The 24,511-nt window shown below is 39.0% G+C and overlaps 1 protein-coding gene across 5 annotated transcripts in view; it reads left to right on the top strand.

Annotated features, from left to right (window-relative positions):
* Positions 1-8,682: 8,682 nt before the first annotated feature.
* LOC131255389 (ACT domain-containing protein ACR2) overlaps positions 8,683-24,511 on the top strand; it is a 40,013-nt gene continuing 24,184 nt past the window's right edge. For 2 of the 5 annotated variants that reach the window (XM_058256089.1, XM_058256090.1), the window contains exons 1-3: positions 8,683-9,190; positions 14,371-14,442; positions 14,912-14,963. In XM_058256089.1, coding sequence (XP_058112072.1) covers positions 14,372-14,442; positions 14,912-14,963 — 123 coding nt within the window. In that variant the 5' untranslated portion in view covers positions 8,683-9,190; position 14,371. The remainder of the gene's footprint in view (positions 9,191-14,370; positions 14,443-14,911; positions 14,964-24,511) is intronic. The other 3 variants (XM_058256093.1, XM_058256092.1, XM_058256094.1) reach the window with 2 other exon arrangements.

Below are 24,511 nucleotides of genomic sequence, written 5' to 3'. Positions count from 1 at the left end.
GATCCAGGGGGCTTCCGAGCTTCCTACTGAGGCTCAACCTTCAGGGAGGGGGGAGGCGGAAGAGAGGTGAGGGACCCTTCGCCAGACCATAGAGGAGATCCTCCCATGGGTAGACTATCATACGATCGAAGAGGAGTACGCCAGCTTGTTTGTCTCTCCCATGGATACACTTCTCGGGCACGTGTCGACAAATCTCCTCGAAGTAAGCACACCATCTGAAACTTATTTGAATTCCATTTTTTTCTTTTCGGGGTTGCTTGTCTTCACCCTTTTTTTAGTTGTTCACCCTGTGCGTATTGAGAATGCAAGCCGAGTTTGCTTAGATGCGTGATCGGGCGGAGGAGGCTGACCAAAAGGAGGCTCTATTTGAAGCCGAGTTGCAGGCTACGAAGACGGCTCTTAAAGCGTCTTTCGCTGAGAAGGCCAAAGTAGTTGCACAGCTGGAGGAAGCCAAGGGCTAGCATGATGAGTGTAACGCTCGGCTCCTCAAGACCGAGCGAAGTTGGAGAAGCTGAGAAGGAGACCAAGGCTGTGATTGCCATGGCTCGAAAGGAAGTCATCCAAGAGTTCGAATCATCTCACACGTTCCTGGATGAGAGGGATAAACTCTTCCATCAAGGGTACACTGAGTGTGTGAAGGCGATGAAGGAGATCTTCCTAGAGCTCGATCTCTCAACTTTTGATGAGCCAAAGTCAAGTTCCGATGGGTCGTATGACGAAGCAGCTCCTGAGACGGCTCCTAAGGTGACTCCCAGGCAACCTTCTTAGGATTGATGCTTAGCTTTTGCAGAGTAGTATTTCCTTCATCCTGCTCTACCTTTCCCTTTTTTAGCTTCAATCACTTCAAGCACTGCTCGCTTGTGCCTTTTTTAGCTTCAAGCACTTCAAGCATTACTCACCTATGCCTTTTTGGCTTCTGACATTTAGTCTTTTGTAGATCGGTATACATGTATTTTTCTAGGATATCACTGATGTAATCATGCCCTTTGGGCCTTATCAATGACAATACTTCTTTTTTCTTGAATTCTGAGTTTCCAAGCTAAGTAGATCATCTTTTACTTCATATGAGTAAGTCGGTTTGAGCCTAAGTTGTAACTTCAGCATCGACCGGGTATTGTCCAAAGAATTGTAAAACCTGCCCAAACTAGTTAGTTCGGACATAGTTCAATCATTGATCGGATAGAGATCGTTTGTTGATCAGATCGAGATCGCTTGTTGGTCAAATCTTGGTTGGCCGTTGATTGGATCAAGATCACTCTTTAGTTAGATCTTAGTTAGGAATTAATCGGATAACATGCTGACGCTTTATCAATGTATCTTAGAATTGAATGATACATAATGAATGTTGTACCAACTTAACTAAAGGGTAATAATAGATCTTCAAATGTTTGGTGTTTCGTGGGTGTGGGAGTAGTTGTCCTTCAGTCGATACGAATCAGGTTGGCTTGTGCTTAATATCACATAGGGTCCTTCCCAGTTCGACCCAAGGTTCCTAACCCTATCTCCTTGGTATTTTGGAACATCTTCCGAAGAACTAAATCTCTGACCTGAAATCTTCTGACCATGACTCATGCATTATAAATGCGTGACACTTTCTATTGGCGAACAATGGTCCAAGTTTGAGCTTATTCCCTTTGCTCCTCTAAGAGGTCGAGATTGAGGGCCATTAGCTCGGCATTGGCCTGTTCGTCGAATGAATCTATTCGAGCTGTATGTAGCCCGATCTCTACGAGGGTGACTGCCTCCGCTCCATATGCTAAGGCGAAAGGGGTTTCCCCGGTAGCTGTTTGGGTAGTGGTTTGATAGGCCTAAAGAACTTTAGGGAGTTCCTCAGTCCATGCTCCTTTAGCATTCTCGAGCTTGGTACGAAGATGATACTTGATGATCTTGTTGACCGCCTCGACCTTTCTGTTCGCTTGTGGATGTCGTGATGACAAGTAGACGTTGCGAATTCCGAGGTTCTTGCACATCTCCTAATACTGTTTATTATTGAATTATTTCTCGTTAGCAGAGACGATAGTCCGAGGGATCCTGAACCTGCATATGATATTCTTTCAAACGAAGTCTGTGACCTTTTTCTCGGTTATTTTTGCTAACAGTTCTGCTTTTGCCCACTTGGTGAAATAGTTGACAGCCACGACGATGAATTTAGTCTGACCTTTACCCAGGGGGAGCAGTCCGATAATATCGATCCCCCACTGAGAAAACGGCTAAGGCCCAATCATAATAGTGAGCTCTTCTGGCAGTTGTCGAGGTATATTCGCGAATCTCTGGCACTTGTCGCATTTTTGGACGAGCTTTCGTGCATCATGCTGGATAGTCGGCCAGTGGTAACCCTGTCGAATGACTTTGTGCGCTAATGCTTGTCCCCTAAAGTGATTTCTATAGATTCCTTTATGGATTTCTCTTAGGACATACTTTGCTTATTCTGGGAAGACACACCTTTGGCAAGGAAGGTAGAATCCTTTCTTATAAAGTATACCGTTGAGTATGGTATATCGGGCAGCTTTGATCTTCATCCACCATGCTTCCATTCGATCCTCAGGTAGCTCACCGCTCTCGAGGTATTTGATGATCGGGTACATCCAGGTTGATTCCAAACTGACTAGAAGCACGGTCGTGAGCTTGACTTCATTGATGCTCGGTCTGGCTAAGAATTCGATCAGAATGGACTTTGGGATTTCATCCTCATCTAGAGCTTTGCCAACATATCATCTTTTGAATTTTCGACCCGTGGAATCAAGGCGACGTTACATTTCCGAAAGTTGCTGATCAATTCTTTGGCCCTTCGGAGGTAGGCTTTCATGTACTCTTTCTTGGCTTGATAGGCATCAGCTATTTGGTTGACAACCAACTGTGAGTTGCTGAAGACTTCGAGATGTTGAGCCCCCATGTTCGCTGCCAATTTGAGTCCGACGAGTAAGGCCTCATATTCTGTTGTATTGTTGGAGGCTTGAAATCCAAATCTCAAGGCATACTACATGTTTGTATGGTCAGGAGTCTCTAGGACTATCTCGGCCCCACTTGCCTTAGAATTGGATGAGCCATCAACATAGAGCATCCACTTGGGTGGGTCGGGTAAAGACTGGGAGTCGAACGATTCAAATTCTGACCTTGGTTGGTCAATTGTAGCTTGGTCCATAATCGGTTCTTGCTTAGGGGAACAAGTTAGCTCGACAATGAAGTCGGTCATTGCCTAACCCTTGACTATGGCTTGTGGCTGGTATTTGATGTCAAACTCACTCAATTCAATTGCTCACTTAGTCAATCGACCCGAGGCTTCAGGTTTTTAGAGGACTTGATGTAGTGGTTAGTTGGTTAGAACAACAATTGTGTGAGCTTAGAAATACGGCCACAGGCATCGGGAAGAGATAACCAAAGTCAAAGCGAACTTTTCTAATGTGGGATACCTCGTCTCTACAGGGACCAGGGCTTTACTGACGTAATAGACTGGGAACTTCTTCCCCTCATGCTGTTTGATTAACACCGAGCTAACTACTGCATCGGATATGATCAAGTACAGCGACAGAGTTTCTCCTAGCTCGAGTTTAGATAACAAGGGCGGTGACCCTAGGTATTGCTTGAGCTGCTAGAAGGCTACCTCACATTCTTCGATCCAATCTACTATCTACCTTCCCTTCAACTGTTTGAAGAAGTGGAGACATTTGTCTGTAGCTCGAGACACGAAGTGGTTGAGAGCTACTACTCTTCCAGTGAGCCTCTATATGTCTCTGAACATTGTTGGTGACTACATGTCAAGGAAGGACTTAATTTTTTTAAGGTTTGCTTCGATCCCTCACTGGCGGACCAAAAACTGAGGAATTTCCCCGAGATAATGCCGAAAGTGCATTTGCTTGGATTTAATTTCATTTGGTATTTGTGAAGGATGAGGAACATCTCCTCTAAGTCGGTTACATGGTTTGTAGCTTTGATACTCTTGACGAGCATATCGTCGATGTAAACCTCCATTATCTGCCATATTTAGTGGGCGAACATCTTGTCAACCAATCGTTGATAGATCGCTCCTACATTTTTCAGGCCGAAGGGCATCACATGGTAACAATAAAGACCTTTGTCATTAACAAAGGTAGTCTTAGATTTATCATTAGAGTGCATTACAATTTAATTGTACCCTGAATATGCATTCATAAAACTGAGTAACTCATGTCCTGTTGTACTATCGACCAACTGATCGATCCTAGGTAGGGGGAAGATATCTTCCGGGTAGGCTTTGTTCATGTCCGTATTGTTTACAAAGACCCGCCACTTCCTGTTAGCTTTTTTAACCAGTACGATGGTGGCCACCCAGTCCGGGTAGTAGACTTCTTCAATAAAACCAGCTTTGAGGAGTTTAACAAGTGCTTCTTCAATCATGTCATACCTCTCAGGGCTGAGAGAACATTGCTTCTGTCAAATTGGTCAGGAAGATGGATCGATGTTCAGTTGATGCGTGATGACGACGGGATCGATTCTGGACATGTCTTCGTGGGACCACGCAAAAATGTCGGCATAATGTCGGAGGAGGGCTACCATCTTGCCACGCAGTGGTGTTGTCAAAGACAATCTAATTTGGACAGTCCTAGATGGGTCAGACTCATCCAGTGGGATCGAAATGAAGTCTTCCATGGGTCGGCCTCTCTCTTGAGATTCTTCGTGCAGATCCAGGGACTTTATGGTCATTGCTTTACGCGGGGCTCTCAATGCCATTATGCAGCACTGCTGGGCGTTATGTTGATCACCTTCAATGGTCCTGACACCTTGTTCGGTCGGAAATTTCATAGCCAAGTGGTAAGTCGATACCATTACTCGTAGGAGGTACAATAATGGTCATCCAAGGATGGCATTGTAGATAGATGGTTGGTTGACCACAAGGAAGTTGACCATCACAGTAATTTGATTTTGTCCATCTCCAGCTGAGAGGGAGAGCTAGATGGCTCCCTCAGGCAGGACCTACCCACCTAAAAAACTGATTAATGGAGTTTTGATAGGTCGAAGCAGAGATCGACCAACTCCCATTTTTTCGAAGGCTTGGAGAAAGAGCACATCCGTTGACGATCTTGTGTCGACAACAATTCAAAACACTTTCCTATTGGCGATGGTTAGAGTGATTACCAGTGCATCGTCATGGGGGAAGTGGATACCTCTAGCATCTTCTTCAGTGAATGCTAGGTTGTAGTTTTCCACCTTTCACTCTTTCAAAGGTCAACCGAGGAGCAGAACTTCTTCCTCAAGACAACTAATGCTCCTAACATGCGCTTTTTGAGCATTATTCAAGTCGCCTCCTCCACCGCAGTCTCTGAATGGTGTGGATTTCACCAGTTGGCTGGTTATTGATCGGCTGTCCCTTAGTAGCCTTGATCCGATCTCCTCCGTTGTTGACATAATCCCTGAGATGACCATCGCGAATGAGTGTCTCGATTTCTTACTTCAGGTCAAAGCAGTCGCTCGTATTGTAACCATGATCCTGGTGGAAGAAGCAGTATCTGTTCTTACTTCTTTTGTCGGGGTTACACTTCAACTTGTTTGGCTAATGGAGAGGATGTTTATCCTTGACTTCCATCAGGACTTTCTTCTTTCCCCTGGCCATCGTAAATGTTGCTGGTAAAGCTGAGAACAGCTTAAAATATTGTTCTCTCAGACAGCGATAAACTGTTGACGCAGTTTTCTGTCAGACCCTCCACGGTTGACTCTCCTAAAACTGCACAGTTGCAAAAGCGATACAAAGGAGACCCTAGCTAGTGCAGGGGACTCTCCGATGCCTAAGTCAGGGTCTTTTTGTAGGGTAGGGTCTCCAGAAAAGAGACACCAGTCGAGTGCTAGGGTAAGAATAAGTGTACCTTTGATGGTTGGGGATACCTCTATATATAGGGAAGAGCGTCCAATTGTATGAGGACTCATCCTGATATCTTGGAGATTCGTCCGGATCGGGGATCTTTGTGAGATCATCAGATTTCGAAGTTATCAGGATCTGATCTTATCCCCTGAAGATCCGGGGAGAGATCTTCGGAATGATAAGAGATTTTTTTAATCTTTAGATCGGATTTAGATCAGCTCTCATAGGCAGGTGACGACTCGGGAATAAGTGACTCCGATCTTCTTGACTGATCAACATTCACCATCTTCGACCAATGGTTGGATCAAAGGGTCTGTGTTCCCTTCAACTAAGTGCTAATGGTCCTTGACCTTGTCATGCGATGTCGCCGACTTGTAACCGGACGTTGGCCGATCTACAGTCGTCCAATGGCCAAGCTATGACTGAGCTATGGCCGAATAGTAACCGATCTGGGGTTGATCTAAGGTCAACATATATCCGACCCATGACCAACCTATGATCGATCTATAGTCGACTTAATAGGTCAGATCATAGTTCATATGAATGGGCTCGTAGTCGTGTTCTTTGTGTGTCCTTACAATTGCATCAACCTCCTTGAAGGTTGGCCTATTTCTAGACGTAGACGCCTCATCAGGCTCGAGTTTTACTGGCCCCGTGCTAGTTAAGTAGAATTGCTACATTCCATAAGCCGACTTATTGACTTGTCAATTTTTCCCCCAACAGTATGGTCCACCTGATATTTTCATCTTCTTAAAGTTTGGGATAACGTGCTTAAATGAGATTGAAAAACAGATGGACAGATTGATAGCATGGATATACAACAAATACATAAGGTGGGCCCCACATGGTTATGGTAATACCTACTAATGTGTAACCCGGTTAACAGCTAATCGCCTCCCCCGGAGCTTAATCATGTTTGCCGAAAAAATTCATCTCTTCAACAGGCGTTTGGCACAAGGTATTAAATTGGATTAGGTGAGATAGAATTGCATTTGGTCCATGTAATTCCATCCAGCATTTGGAGAGGTTGGGATTAGGTGGACTCAGATTTCCTATGAAAGGCTTTCGCAGGAAGTTCCTATGGTGGGAACCTACGTGGGGCCCACCATGATGTTTTTAATAAATCCACCACGTCCATCCTTTTGTTGAGCTCATGTTTGCCGAAAAAATTCATCCCTTCAGCAGGCGTTTGGCACAAGGTATTAAATGGGATTAGATGGGATAGAATTGCATTTGGTCCATGTAATTTCATCCAACATTTGGAGAGGTTGGGATTAGGTGGACGCGGAATTCCTGCGAAAGGCTTTCGCAAGAAGTTCCTGCAGTGGGAACCTATATGGGGCCCACCATGATGTTTTTGATAAATCCACCACATCCATCCTTTTGTTGAGCTCATTTTAGGACAAGAGGCCAAAAATAAGTCGGATCTAAGACTCAAGGGGGGCTCAATAAAGGAAAAGGTGGGTAGGGAAATTCCTACCGTTGAAACCTTCCTAGGGTCGACAGTGTTGCTTACATGCCATCCATACCGTTCATAACATCAATCTTACTGGGATGAACTGGAAAAAAAAAATAGCGTGATTCCAAACTTTTGTGGGCCCATGAATATTTCAACTGTGGACATTCAATTCTCCCCTTTTCGGCCCACTTGAGTCTTGGATCTAATCATTTTTGTCCTTTTGTCGTAAAAGGAGCTCACAGAATAGATGGACGTGGTGGATTTATAAAAAGCATTATGGTGGGCCTTACAAAGGTTCCCAACGCAGGAACTTCCTGCGAAAGCCTTTCGCAAGAAATCCACGTCCGGATTAGGTGGGATGGAGTTGCATTTGGTCCCACGCAGGTTTCCTACACATGTGAGCCACACATTGATGCATGTGTTTATCCATACCATCCATCTATATACACGATTTACACCTGACATTCTAACTATATATGCGTAGAAGTGAATGACATCCACTGTGAATTTAGTCTGTTAATTACAATTCATGTTATTTTTAGAGATGCAATTATTGTGCAATAATGATATGTCCCATCTAATGCAATTCAATACCATTCAATTCCACTGACCTAGCATGCCCTCATATTTACATGTTGTTATATCAAATCCTCTCCAGCCATTAAATACCATACTAAAACTTCTCATGCCTATACATTTATTTAGTTCGACTAAGTGAAGGGGAATAGTTTGGACTGTTGATGTTTCCCTGTACACTATTTGTAATTGTACGGTCCACCCGAAATATTGGCTGACTTTATCTTTCTTCTTCCTTTTTTTTTTTCTCATTACTGCTGTCATGAGGTGCCACACCTGGGTATATTTAACATAAAATCATCGTGGGCCCACCCTATTTGTACGGGAAAAATTGCTGCCTGTGATACCGTACTGTGAATAGTGGTTTTAAATGCCTCCTGGAAGAGAAGGTTTCCTTAATTCCAGAATGACAAAAATGGCCTTGCCTAAGTGATGAGTGGTGGAGATCTTTCTATATCTTCTGTCGCCCACATAATATTTGGATTGGAATGATCTTAACACTCCAGAGAGAAGCACGGTGGAGAGAAGTGATGAACTGATTCGATGTGAGAAATGACCCCGCCTGAGCCGCGTGGAGCCACTTGTAGGATAAGCTTATACTACAAGCATTTGTAGTAGATCCGGCCTCTTGTTTTCTTGCGGTAGACAGTGCTTAAAAAGCCTCTGGCGTTGGAAGTCTCATCGACTCATCCGGGGCCTCTATCTTTTTACTGTTTTTTTATGGAACGCGCCGACTATGGTGGACCACACAAATGGGATGACCACCATAGTCCTGTCAACGAGATATTTAAGACAGATTCAATCTGTGGATGGGTCCCACTCGTCGGAATTGATAATCATCGTAGGCTGTGAAAACAGGATGGTGGCGTGTATTATATAATCAGGAAATCAGCGTAATATTTAGTCCTACAGAGCCGGGGCTCACAAAAAAAAATAAAAAAATAAAAAAAATACATGGCTATGGAATGAGAGGAGTTTCTTAAAGCGAGGCATGCCATGCGGCCAGCCTCTTTCCTGGGTTCGTCGTTGACTATTGACTTCGATGCATGCATGTCCCCTCCCTCTATAATCTCTTCCCAGATTCCTTCCAAAAATCTCTACCACACAATTCCATGTATTTAATTGAGATCACAAGCTCAAAATAGCAATCAACATTGAGACTACTCTTCTACTTTTCTTTTCCTTTTTTTCTTTCTTTCTTTTCAGTTTTTAGAAGAGTTTAGGAAGGTGTGAGGCTCACCTTCTTCGTTTCCTTCTTTCGGGCTTGTTGTTGGTTTTGGAACGCCAAGGAAATTGATATTCCTCATTGCTTCTGAAACTAGGTACGCTGACATGTATGCTTCTTTTTTCTTTCTTTCTTTTTCAAGGAAAGCATTGGCATGACCAAGCTAGTCAGAAGGGGCTTGCCTACAACTTTTGTGTATGAGATCCTCACTGTCCATCAGGTGTGCCACCTATAGTTTGTCAATGGCCCGAACATCATACTGATTCAAAACTCAGATGAAAAGAATGTTAAATCATTCCTAAAACCTCTAAATTCACTTGCACCCATTTACGTTTCAGAACAGCGTGAGATCCACACCCCACTAATGGTAGGCGTCCCATGGCAACTCTTTCGCACCATGGGATGACCAGGATAACTTTTAGGTTCCGGGCGAACATGAGGTAAGGCACCTGATGGATGGAGTGAATCGCATGCACTATGTTCTCCACAAGGTTGCTAAGGTGGTGTCCAGCCTCTCACCAACACATTTCATGGTCATTCATGTCTCTCTTTCTCTCTCTCATCCGACTTATTTACTTATGTATGACCATACATATGTATGGTGAAGTCTAGTTTTACCAGGTTTCTCGCTATACTTCTTGTGGTGGGATCGATCGGTATATATGGACCACATGGCCTACAAAAAGGCTTACTTACGAGTTTGGAACACAAATTCTAGACTAGTTCTAGAGAAAAGCTAGACACATACGTACACACCCGCTAGTGGCCCACATTGGGTCTTACATTTTGAGTTTGAGTGTCAAACTCGAAACCCAAATGTCCACAGGATGTGAGTTTCATAATAGACTCAAAACAAACTCTTATTAGATAGATGAGCCCTTTTGAGAGCACATGTTCTTAACATGTTTCTCCGGACTTGAATTAGCTTCTATATTCGGCTTCCTTAATCAATAACCTTGAATAAATTTTCTAATATAGAGTGTCAAGGTATTTAGAATACAAGGATGGTGGTGAATCTCCTAAAAATTAGGGCTTTGTATGAAACAATGGAGCATTCACCTAATCAAGCATTCTAGGTTGTTAGACAAATATGGTTTACCTATAAAATTAGTTTCTAAGCCTTAAAGAATGCTAGAGTTCATGTTCATCTTCAATGGGAGCTTTGAATGCTCATTTAGGGTGATTAAACCCTAAGAAGATGGCATGAACTCAATGGGATTTGAGTCTTAAGAGAAGAGATTATAGAGGGATACACTTAGACTTAATTTCTACGAAATTCCCATAAGTTTACAAAGCCCTAAGTGATGCAACGATCTAAAATGGCTAGAAAATGGTTAGTTATCGATCAAATCGATCGGTCTGTCAATTGATCGACTCGAATTGACACTATTGATCAGATTGTCAATTCGATCGACAGTACCCTGAATTTTACACAGTTTATCTTGCTGGACATTTTTTAGCTCTATCAATCAAATCGATGGATTTGTTAATTCTATTGACAGTTCACTGGATTCTTCAGTTTGCTTGTTGGACATTTTTTACCAGTGTCGATCGAATCAATAAGTACTATCAATTCGATCGACTCCAATCAATAATTCTGTCAATTTAATCAATAGTTCACTATTTTGTATTGATTTTGGTTTCTAACCTTCAGAAGCTCTAAACCTCTTACAAGTCAAGCTACACTTGTTCAATTTTTAGTTCAAAGGCTTGTGATGATGACTTCAGGTTTTCCTATTGAATTATATCATCTAGAGGTAGGTGTTTTTAGTTTAAATGGGTGTTATGTATAGGGATACCAAGGCATTTCATATGTATACATATGTCTTCATGCCTTGATTATTGTAGGTCTTCAAGTCTTCGGATGTCTTCGTCTACCAAAAGGGCTCACCCGACTCGATGACCCATGGACTCATGTTATTAACAAATACTTGAACTTACAATCTCCTCACAAACATGTTACCGGGCTATGAACATATTTGACCTTCCTCTGACCCATTCTCATGACCCAACCTTGACTTACAACTTTCCCAATGTGCTTCTAATACAACTAAATTTTAACACATGATCTAGGGAATGCATATATTACCACCTCACTAAGTTTGTTCACATGACACATTGATAAGGGTACTTAGAATCACTTACAGGACTACTATACTTGCATAATCACAATACTAGAATGAATCCATTGGTTCTAGGTAACTGGTATTTTACCACATGTCATTCATTGCTTTTGAATCCCTTGCATATATTCGACCCATTGTGTTTAGGTAAGGGCACTTAGAATAAATCACAGGACTCCCATACCTGCATAGTAACAATAAGGGAATCGACCCATTGCTTCTATGCAAGTGGTCTTTTAACACATCTGGTCGAAGTCCCATGCCATGATTGAGCTAGCGATCATTATGATCGTGATCATTTCAGGGATGTCCTTCAATTTGATCATCTATTGTAGAGTACTAAGAACTCTATGAATCATTATGAGACTAGAATATTTGCAATGATGGAATCGATTCATTGCTTCTAGGCAAATGTCTTTCAGCATATATAGTATGAATCACATGCCATGACTAATCTAGTAATGTTGTTGTGGTGATGACCACATGGGATCTCCATCACCTGATAATTTTATCTCTATTGAGATAGATATCATGCATGACCTAGTAGGAGATGTTGATGAGACATTATATTGATATTCGCGTAGAATATAGGTGTACATCTTATACACATGTGTATCTCATCATGTACTACTTATCACATATAAAGCAAACAATGGTATAAGTTATATGAGAAGCAAACCAAGCCTTTAATTAATAATGATGGAAGCACTCTCATGGTGTCCACCTTCTAGCAATAAGCTTGTACACTACCATAACTTGTAAATGAATTTAATTACAACCATACATGTCAGCCTTCATTAAGCAAATTGTTTACATGCATTTTAGTTGGTTGGGGATTCCATTAACATTCACAGATCATTCTGAGACATTACAAGAGGTATACATAAAAGGCATATAAGACTGAAGAGTTTTTATTGATATTTGGTTTCTTGTTACATCCAGGTCGTGGTACAACACGGACCTCTAATTACCCCATTGATTCTGAGACAACGCATAGAAAAATAGTTACACGAAGAATGCGCCACTTTATCTTGAATAAGAAGAGTGATAGATAGTCTTTTGAGGGATACATGTTCATTTAATTGGAATGGACTCACCGCTTGAGGGGATTACGACGATTGATGATGCATTGATGATCTACAACAAGGTTTGGTTGTGGGCTCTTGATGGGTGAATCCTCTATGAAAATGAGCCAAGGACACCCTATTACCAAGTGAGGGCTCAGGCAATCGAGGTCACCAGTTAAGGAGGGTGCAAACCTTTAAGAGTCATTTGCCAATGAGTACCTTATAGTCAGGTGAGGGCTCAGGTGTCTCGAACAATGGGCCAAAAGGGGATAGAGGGACTTAATGACAACTAGCCAAGGAGTACCTTATTACTAGGTGAGGGCTCAAGCATATCGAATGGTTGGCCACAAGGGGACGTGGGGCACTGCTGTAAAGAGTGTAGTCCTTTGGGGGTGTCGGCCACAGACCTTAGGGGAGCATGCCATAAGAGGGCGCAGACCTCTAGGGCAGCGGGCCAAGGAATCTAGGGATGTTGCGGTTCCATGATGATGGCGCTTGTCACGTTAATGGTTCGGATAACTAATCATGGCCTCATTTGTGAAAATTATAAACTTGAGATATCGTGCATACCGTTGGGTCATGAATTCCGTCAAAAATAGAAAGATAAAGAGGAAAATATGATTCTCAGACTAAGTATGTGTATTGTACATTGCCTTTAAGGTTGTACCTTAGTTCATAAATCAAAAAACTTCACTCCACTTCATCCAGCTAAGTCTATTCAACTTAAGGACTCAATTGATGATTTTAATAAGAATTTAGTACGATAGAAAACATTTAAAATGATTGGAAATGCATAAGGCTACATTTGGTTGCACTAAATTTCCATGATATATCATGAAACTTTGCAGCAAATTAAATCGAGTAATCATGAAATATGGTGCAACCAAACTTGGCATAAAATAAATCAAATACCCAAAGTTAAAACATAGCTATAGAGCATGGAGTTTGGTCTCACTCGAAGTCTTGCAAATCAACTTAAATCAGCTGACTGGGTTTCAAGCCAAGCACTAGTTTTTAATTCGTAGTTTATAGTAAAAAAAGGCTTGATGACCCATGGTCTAACTAAAGGTATGGCCCTTGTTGTAGTGGGATGGTGGAACATAATTCATATAGTTGACCCCAATTAATTCAAATAAGGATTAAATGACAATGATGGTTTTTAAAAGTGGGAGCATGGTATGTGTAAAAATCAATAATATATGTTCAATGGTAAAACAACAATGATCTAAGAGGATTTTGGAGCATCTCATCCATGATAGGGCCCATATTATGGGCAATCTAGATCCACACCACAACATTGGGTTTGCAATGAGTACTAAATGTAAATTTTCAATGCCTTGTAGTCTTGAAATTCACTGGGATACTTAAATAAGAAACTCTATCACTAAGGGTCATTAATGGGTGCTTGGTGGGTAGATCTCTGAAGTGATAGGTAGGACAAACATGTACCTTGAGTATGGATTATTTATCATTTTGTTTTTGTTTGTACATTTTCTTGTGGAAATGTGGCACATCAATAAGCAAATTTGATTTTGGGTCCAAGGTAAGCTCACAACACACCCAATCAATGAATTGCTTATGGCTTGGATCTTGCCCACGTATAACATGTTAGTACATGTGGTGCAAAGCCTCCTACGGGCCATCTCACATAAGAAAACAAAAGTTAGCACATGTGGCCAAGGTAAGCTCACAACACACCCAATCAATGAATTGCTTATGGCTTGGATATTGCCCATGTATAACATGTTAGCACATGTGGTGCAAAGCCTCCTATGGGCCATCTCACATAAGCAAACAAAAGTAACATTCCTCATCGTATCAATGCTAAACATGACACCACATTCATCCGTGTAGTTGAATTTGAGCAATCCTAATTTTCTTCTTTCCACATCCATCCATGTGAATCTATGGTCGGGATCATTACTTTCAAGTTGGTTTCTTACTATTGCCCATCATATGGATGTTCGACATGTGAGACTAAATGGGGAAAACACATGTTGTGATCCTAAGATTTAACATAGATAAAAATGATCAATCTATGTTACTCATTCTCAATTCATTTATGTTGTTTTGTTACTTTATTACAGCATGAAGAAAGTTTGCTCGCCTTACTTTGATCCCGAATTTGAGACCCTCATCGAGAGGATCCATGGACCCAGGTCAGTTAGTGCATGTATGTGTTTACGTATATATGTAATGTTAAGAGTGGCAATGGGCCGGATAGCATTCCCGACCCGACAAGCCCAACCCTGAATTAGGTCGGGATTGGACCTACTAGCTTGGCTCGTGGGCTGAGCTTGGGCTAAATTCATTTTAGACTGACCCAACCCAACCCAACCTTTTGGACCTGACTTTATATGCACATGTTATATCCTACAAATATGACATATTAATCCTCTGCTATGCAACCCATTAGTCTTGGTTGTAGACTATTGATTTCATTCCTTTGAAATGTCACAAATTAGGAAAATTCAGGTGGTAAATAGGAATTCTATCAAATTTTTGGTCCGGCCGAGTTGGGCATTGGCCAAATCAATTTTTCTGGGCTTGGGCATGGGCTTGGGGCTTCTGTTCTAGGCATGATTTTAAAGAGATGGATACATCATCTGCTTTCTTTGTTTGTGGCAGTTGTAGAGTTTGCATTGACAATGAGCGTTGTGAACAATGTACAGTGGTGAAGGTAAGAAAGAGTAGCACCTCTCATTTTCTTTCTGTCTCTTTGTAATGGGTCTGTTATTATAACACTATAGGTTATAGTGCTCCTAGTTGCAACGATTCACTTGGATAGTTGAATTGGGTGATCTGAACTGTCTATTACGCCTAAAACACATTTCTTAGGCTACCATGATAAAATCGAATTAATCGAATGATCCAATGCATCCTTGATTTAGCCTTATTTACTATAGCCATCCTTTTTTCAAGCTGGGGATATGATGATGGTTTTGCATAATAAAAGCGATTCTTTGGAATAATAAGAAGGCACATGGTGGCCCCTGAAAATAAATAGATCAAATTACTGATTGCACCTATTTTTCTATAAATGGCATTGATCGTCCATATTAGAGTCCATTGATTAAATGGTTAATATTGGTCAGATTCCTCTGATGTTTTCATTTTAGCCTATGAAATATGCATTGGACCTAATGAACAGTCTAGATCAATGAAGCAGACTTAAGTGTCCTAATACATCTAGGAGCACTATTGATTTATAGTGCTCTAAAAGCACTTGAGAATTTCTCTTTTATCAAGTAATCTATCTCCTTGCACATAATTACGCTAGGTCGCTCATCTAGTAGTCCCTACAGTAGATGAACCTTGCTCAGATCATAATAGTTGGATGATGTGGAGATGGAGGATTTTTTCTCATTAACTATTCACCTCGTATTTATTAATAATTATGTCTACTATACATAAATGTAATTTTTATGAAATAATACTTGTTTTTTGGCCTAATCAGAGAAAAAATCATAAACTATTTTTCTTTAGATGTAATCATCCACATTTTGAGGAGTCTCTTTATTTCACTGCTTTGGTCAAATCCAAGTACTAGCCATTAGCCTATTGATGAAAATGATATAAATATTCAAAGAAGTGGTAATTGTGGACATTAATCTAGACTGCTCATGAGTACGTGGATAACAACCTAAGCCATTCTAAAACGGTGGACAACGACTTATACAGTTTAACACTACGTAATTTGGATCATTCAAAAGTATATGAAGAGTGATATAAACTATTGCAACATGGTGGACATGATCAAGACCATTTAAGAGTAGGTGGATAGCAATCTCAACCATTCCAAGATGGTGGACATTAATCTCAACTAATCTTTCCATTAACATATGAAAGATATGAACACTTATTATGCTTATTTTTCATCATTTTAAAAAATAGGATAATGATGACTTAGATTTGACAGAAAGTGGTAAAATAAAGAAACCCCTCAAAATGTGGGTAGTGACATAAAAAGGAAAATTTTGTTTGAATGGTTCTGTCTAACTAGGCCAAAAAAGGGTGGCATTTCATAAAATCCTTATATGAAATTATTAATTAGAAGGGACAAATTCTTTGTAAGATACTTAAAATACATGTAAGATTTGGAGGAAAGAGAGAAGAGAGAGAATAGAGGGTGTTAGGCGTTAGGGTAAACGGAGAGGAGATGAGAGATAAGAGGAAAGAAGGGGGTTAGGGCTTGAGGAAAAGAGAGGAGAGACAGTGCTAGGGTTTTGAGGAAAGAGAGAGACGTGAGGAGATGAGGAGAAAGAGGGCATCAGTATTTAGCTAAAGAGAAAGGAGAGAGTAGGGATTTGTGGATTCTTATATAAGTAGGGTAAAAACATCATTAAAAAATGCACTAACCTACCATTAAAAAAATTAACAATAAGATATTTTATGACCGTTGGCAAAAAAGGGATGGGGTTATTTGGGAATTTTGTAAATGGATTGATTTATATGTAATTGAAGAAAAATAGAGTAGGTTAATTCCCTTCTTTATCAGATAATGCATAAAAACTTTTTGGTTTTTTATATGTTCTTTGTTTAAAGTACAATATATTAAGCTAAGCATAAAAAGCTCTTTTTTCATATTACGGTATCTTATCTTCTTAAGTTTTTTCCATTAAAAAAAAAAAAAAACAAAGCTTCACCACATATCTGGATCTGTCATTTTTCTCAATATTAATTCATTGTTTGAAGGTGATAAATATCATCTAGTTCTAACTCTTATATCTCCTCAAAACTTGCAAATCCTTTGAATAGGATGGAATGTTAAAAAATAAAAGAAAACAGAAAAGAATTATGTAAAAAGAATTGGGACCAAGACTTTACTATGGGTTAGAGAGTATATTTAAACCCATGACCACTCTTCTCTATCGAGGTCTTCACACAAGGATAAATACTACACCCTCTAGAACTATACACACTCGATGGATGTAGAAGTGTTCCCCTCCCTAATTACCATGTTCAACATTTATCCTTAGTGTGGCTAGGGACATGCTTATATTCTTGAGATCCACTAACTAATCTTATTCGATTTTATCATAATCATCGATATATGTTAGCCAACAAAGTAAGAAAACTCTTACATTCTATCATTTGGGTCACATTGATCGACGCTAATTTTAAATAATAATAATAAAAAAAAAAACCGAGAATAGTTCTTTTTAAAAGTAAATTTTTTAATTAATTTTATTTAAAATCACCTAATGAGCACCTTGAATATTGAAATTCATTGTTAGTAGAAATGTTAGAGATACCACTTTGATCTAGTCCACTAAAACTAATATTACAAAATCATCGTACATTTATTGAATAGGATAGATAATGGTCAAACTACAAGCATTTCTAATGATAAAGACCTCAAATTTTCAGTCTAGTAGGAAATTACATGTTAAATATGATCTTATATACCTATTTTCAAGTAGTCCAATTATCTATGCCAAGAGAAACCTTGTGTCTCATATTGATATACTAATTATTCTACTTGATCATATGTACACACAATTAAGAAGTAAAAAAATAATGATATGAAAAAATCATCAATAAATAAGTGTTCATACACAAAATATTAAAAAAATACCACCGATTGAATATATTACAATGGTTAACAATTCCCATATAAGTCACTTGCTCTTTAAATGACTTTAGAAGAAAGCTCTTCATAAGTGGATGTGTGATCATCAACTTGATGCTAATATACTTTACAAACATATGACGTTTGTACTTGTTTCTTTACAATAAGAGATTTTATGTTTGTATGCTTAGACTTGAATGAGCTCATATTATTTTTGGAGAGGTATATTGCTTTAAAATTATCACAATAAATCATCGGTATCTTCAAGAACAACTCCATAATTTAAAGTCTGAATATAAAGTTCTATAGCCATATTGCTTATTAGTGAATTTTTTAAAGACACAAAAACATAAAAAAAAAATTATTTTTATTTTTAAATCAGATTATAAAAATTCTAATTAAAATTTCTATCTAAATATTATCGAGTTCTAAAAAGCATAAATTCAAATGTTAAGATATTATCTTAAATTTAAGTCATGTAATCGTTATAGTAGTTTCATATTGATCTTCCAATGTAAAAAATCTCTTCCAATTTATCTCAAAGAAGAAAAAGAGAGAGAAAGAGAGAGAAGAGATATTATCACACACGTAAGAGCCTCTCATAAGCTAGGGCCCACACATGCCAACATGTGATAAAGGAGGTTGTCTTCTTTTTTCTTTTTCTTTTTTTCTCTTTTCTCTCACACAATAGTTCTCCCTATGGATGGGGACGTCCAAGGATCTATTATGCATTATCCCCTTGGGATAATATCTATTTATAAGAAGAGTCGGGATTTCAAATGGAATGTCAGTTATGGTGCTCCTCACTCTTACAAACTTTAATTTGCCTTGTACTATCAAGTTTGCATACCTACCTTATCCATGCACCTATTTTGACCAAATCCCTCTATTATATATTAGCATATACTCTTGATTAAAATCTCATACTAGCCTAAGAAGTGGGCCACAATATCTTAACCATCAAAATCTATCAAGCATAATAAATCATTTTTAATGGTTTAAAAAGATCAACAATTTAAATCTTCTAATTAAACATATAAAAACTTTTAAGCACTAGGCCTAATGAAAAAACTACTTAATGGATGGTCCAATCACTAAATCCTTACTCATAAATACGTTCTTGTACTCCCACATACAACCCAAGTGTAAGGATTAGTCAAGCTAGTGCATGATCAAATCAGTCCAATCTGGACATGATGGGTCTCTTCGGCTAGAGACGATGCAATATTCTAATGCATGTTATCATGCTCCAAACTCGAGAACCGGGCTCACTAAATTTTCGGCTATCAAATTTGGTGCCGACAGCCTTGGTAGCCAAAAATGTCTAGCAAGTTCTCTGGCCAAAATTCGATGAAGTTTGATTGATTGACAACCCTCGGTCAATCAATCGAGGATGTCATTAATCTACCCATTTTATAACCGTTGCAAATCGAAATCTATATAAAGAGCATTAGAGCATTGGGCATTTGGATGAGTTTTTGGTGCTATTAGCATTTAGGTGATTCCCCACTCATATCCCTCATCTTAAGTCTCTAAACCTATGAGATTCAAATCATCTTCTTAAATTTATCAGTCTGATAAAAATTCTAACCTCCATTGTTAAAATGATCTTGATTTCCACTATTTTCTACATATTAGACACTAAGCATATAGTTATATCCTTGTTTATATCCTTTAGAAGACCCATCAAGGTGAAACCCCTTTGAAAATCAATTATCCATTATTTGTAGGAGATTCCACTACTTTCCCATAACCTTGGTCTCCTCATTACAGTATCACATGTAAGGTGTTTGTTCGTGAATTTGAACCATCAGCATCAACAAACATGGGAGCAATTGAGAAGCTGATTCAAGCATGGAAAAGCATTAAAGAAGTATCTTAAGCAAGGCACTACAAAGAGGCTCAATCTGATTAGGGTTGTACATCGAGCCGAGTCGAGTCAAGGTGGGCAAAGCTCAGCTTGACACGTTCATGTTGTACTCGAGTTCGAGCTCGCCCTTGAGCTCAACATTAGAGCTTGGCTTGTTTTCCAAAGCTTTCGATTCGAGCTCAAATCGAGTAAGTGGATCAAGTCGAGCTTACCTCAAGTCAAGTCGACCCAACCCAGCATCTAACCCACACCCAACTCAAGCCAACGCCCAACCCGACCCAACCTAACGCTCAATCTGACCCAAGACCCAACCCAAATCAAACAAAAAATAAATAAATAAATAAAATTAATTAAATATTCATTGATAAAGGAAGGTAACCTACCTTTGTGGTGGGTGCTAAATACTAAGAGAGGGTGACAGAGTTGGAGCGCATGGTCGATTGCTAAGTTGGGCTGAGATAAGTTGGGCAGATGCCGGACGAGTGGCCAAGTGAGGATCAGGACAAGAGAGGGGGGAGAGAGAGAGAGAGAGAGAGAGAGAGAGAGAGAGAGAGAGAGAGAGAGAGATTTTGATTTTTAATTACTCGCTTGGGCGACGCGAGTTGTGGCAAGTTGGGTTGGGTAAGGAAAAGGGAGGAAAAGAAAGAGAGGATAGGGTTGGGACGGGTAAGGTTTTGTTTTAAATTTTTTAAGTTATATATATATATATATATATATATATATATATATATATATATATATAAAGTCGAGTCGAGTCGTGTTGAGCTACACTATGCTCAAACTCAGCTTGTTTTCAAATCGAGTTGGGTAGTATGGATCTTGACTCACCCCAAGTCATCCTTCAGGCCGAGTCAATCTAATCTAACTCAAGCTGAGTCGAGCGAGCTTTTTCAAGCTAGCTAGACTCGTGTATAGCCATAACTTTGAAAAATAAGGTCGTCATTTGTTAGAGTCCATTTCACACCCCTTTCTTATGTAGGATTGAGTGTAGAGTTTGTGACCCAAACTCAAATAGATCTTATGTAGGACCTACGCTCCCATGTATGGCTGAATTCACTGGACACGAGTGTATACGTGTTAGTCTTTATGGAAGCCTCTAGTGGAGTGTACGTAAAGCCTTAGATTAGGACCAAATTCAACAAGCATGGGTGCATACGTGTTAGTATACATGGGAGCCTTCGATGAGAGTGTATGTAGGGCCTTAGATTAGGCTTGCATTCACCGAACACTAGTACGTACGTGTTAGTCTCCATAGGGAGCCTCCAGTGAGAATGTAGGTAGAAACTTAAATTAGGACCACTAGTGGTTGTTGGTTAGGCAATAGAAAACCAACTGAGTCTCCATGGGATCCACTGACACGAGTGGAATTGTGTTCCTCCGACACGGGAGTGTACTTGTAAGTTGGTGGGTAGCCTTGGAGAAACCATTGTGAAGGTTAGATGTGAACATGATTTAAAACCTTCTATAGTGAAATTTCAGTGCACTCGAGGAGAATGTTACACCGAGAGTGGAGTAGGCAAGTAGTTGAACCACTATATATTCTTGTATTTATGATTGTTATTTGAGCACAATTCTATTCATGCTTATGTGTTTGATTAATTATATGAATGCTTGAATTAAATTATTTACTATGTATTCAACTTGTAAACACACACAAGATCATTATCTCTAAAATAAAATATTTACTTAGATCATTATATATATTATAGCCTATGTGATTGGATCCACTTTGGCTTGAAAGCCTAGTATTGTTTGCCTTCTTAGTTTAAATTAGTAAATTAGTTTAAGTAGACAAGAATTTTAAGTTGTCCTATTGAACCCCCCAACACCCCCCCACACCCCCCCTTTCTCTAGGACTTAGCCATAATTCTAAGCTCCACAAAGCTTCCGCACATATTGTGATAGATAATCCACACAATTTCATAACTAACCTTTCACAAATTACCCAATCACAGTACAATGGCCACAAAAACTGAAGGAATCCTTCGTTGCAACCTATAAAATCATAACTAGTAAAGGTTTCTCTCACATTAATTATGGCATCCATTATATTAACTAAACATATGTGGTCATTAATATATATGACAATGGTCAACGTAGTTGGCTTTTTAAGGCATAAAATGTCAACATCGTCTACTGATGACCTCGTGGTGGGCAATGAACTCTATTTACATGGTTGTTGAAGTTGTAAACATTTGTTTGATTTTCAATAACATAACTCCCTTGACCATCATGAAAAAAACTCTGAAGTGGATTTTTTATGTCAAGGCAATTAGTGTAATCTAAATATGAATACCTAGTTTACTCTAAATGGTCCATCATAAATACCACATCACTAATTTCAAGCTCTTTAATGACACATACTTATATTACTAAGATATCTTCCTAGTATTCACATAATATGTGGAGGAGGGCATACCTGCGCATACATAAAATTCTTCACATCGATACATTAGGGCTTGTTTGGATGCCTGTAAGTTGGGTAAGTGAGAAGTGACTTACAGGTGGTGTTTGGGGGAGAAAATTCACCTATAAGTAACTTACAACCTGTATGTCACTTATAGACAAATTTGCCAAAAAACTACAGGGGGATGGGGTTGAGAAGTCACCTCCCTGTAAGTTACTTACTGGCTCAACGGTTGGATGTTTAAAAAGAGGGGAAGATGGAGAAACACACCAACCACCATTAACAGCCATGAAGCTCCAGCCAATGAAGAAGAAGCACCGGCCATTGAAGGAACTCCAGCAGGCCTTACAACAGTGCAACCAATCCATATTCTACAACACTATTAAACAACAGAGCTCCATTTACTGCAACAACTATTACCATTTACCATATCAATAACCACCATTGGTAAGCTTCTATAAAGAGGGGATTGAAGGTTTCGTCTCTCTCTCTCTCTCTCTCTCTCTCTCTCTCTCTCTCTCTGCAACTACCGCCCTCCCTCTCTCCTCCTCCGCAACTACCACCCTCCCTCTCTCCTCCTCCCTAAAACGGTACGGTTTGATCACAAGCTCCCCTTTTTTTTACTTTGAAAATGGGAGTGGATTAGGTATTAATCATATAGAGGCACTCTCACTTGCGCACATGTGCACCTTTGCACACGTGTCATGGGCCTCTAATCCAAACGGTCCATGTGATGTAGCATCCCATGAAACCCCCAGGGACCAATTTTCACCCTAATCTAAAACTCTAGTGGGCCATAGAAAAGCTGTAAGTCTTATCCTAAGGAATGAATGGTTTATAGAGGATGACTTCCAAGTGAAAAGTTTTAAATGTACTTTCTATAGTTAAAGAAGACATTATTAATATACTTTGATTATTATATTTTTTATTAATATTTTTAAGTTTATTCACAATGCTTAAATTGAGTTATTGCCCCATATTATAAATATTTTGAATTCGTGGGCCCACTTGATTATTAGTTTGGCCTAAGAATTAGCTTCAATATTCATCTTGATAGGCTTAACAAAATGACAAATTTGATCCCATGCATTTTAATATAATCATAACATTTTGGAACAATTCCCTAATCCATGATCTGCTAGGTGTGAATATATAGCTTTTTACCTGTAAGTAACTTACAGGTCACCCAAACAAAAAAACTTACTTGTAAGTAACTTACAACATACATCTAAATAAGTTACCTGTAAGTGACTTACAAGCATCCAAATAGACCCTTAGGGATGTCCTTCATTTGTTTTGTTTTTAAGATACTAGAATTGGTAGCATTTCATACCCTTAATAACGGGCACTTCACTAAGAGCACATTTTTGCATGGAAAATCTCGCAAGCACTCTATCAACAAAAACCTTCAATTAAAGGTAGTGCAAGTCGTGAAATTTATACCTTTATCATAGTTAATCTCAATTCTAATATTAAAAAATTTAATTAAAAAAAAACATCATTAAAATCTTTTATCTCAATGTTTTGTAATATAAATTTCTTAGTTTCACACAATATCTTTAAGTCATTACTTGTTAAAACGATATCAGCGACATACAAGACTTAAAATACAAACTTTTGGAACTGATCATCATATAAATTCATTAAATAATAGTGTTATCTTCAAAACCAAATAAGAAAAATCACCTTATCAAAATTTAGGTACCACTGACATAATGCCCTATAAATGAACTCAGACATTTGAAAACAAATGTTCTAATTCATTAATAACAAAACTTTTTAGTTGTAATACACACACACACATACATACATACATACATATGTTCTCAACAAGATTCTTGTTGAGTGAAACCCTTAATAACTGTTATTTTCTTATATTTTTTTTATAACCATTAGGTCTCACTTATTTTTAAATATCCATTTATAATCAACCAGCCTAATCTTCTTAAGTAATTTAACTAGGTCTTAGACATCATTCTCTTTTATGGACTTGAAATCAGACTATGAGGCATAAATTATTGAGAATAGTGAGCACATTGTTTGGCTCATACAAAGGATATAAAGTCCGCTTCCACACCTATATAACTTGTGCTCTTACAAATAAACAAAGTAATTATTTGTTGTTACAAATTTTCTCTCTTCGAGATATCCTTAATGACGTATTGTTTTGCAATGAGTCAGTGTTCTTTTACAATGGGCTTTAACTGAGGATATTCATGATGATTCGTATCAATTTTGCAGCTCAATAACAGGAAGAGTCATCATGTTACTAGACATTATTATTGTTGGCAAAATAGTTTGTTCTTCCTCAAGCACAACATTCTTGGGACTCGCACTCCCAATGTTGTCGATATCATTAATGAAATTGAAATTTTGTCG

The sequence above is a fragment of the Magnolia sinica genome, chromosome 9 (genome assembly GCF_029962835.1).
Source record: "Magnolia sinica isolate HGM2019 chromosome 9, MsV1, whole genome shotgun sequence".
NCBI classification, from domain to species: domain Eukaryota; kingdom Viridiplantae; phylum Streptophyta; class Magnoliopsida; order Magnoliales; family Magnoliaceae; genus Magnolia; species Magnolia sinica.
The sequence above is the reverse complement of the archived record's forward strand: the minus strand, read 5'-3'. Positions and strand labels throughout refer to the sequence as shown.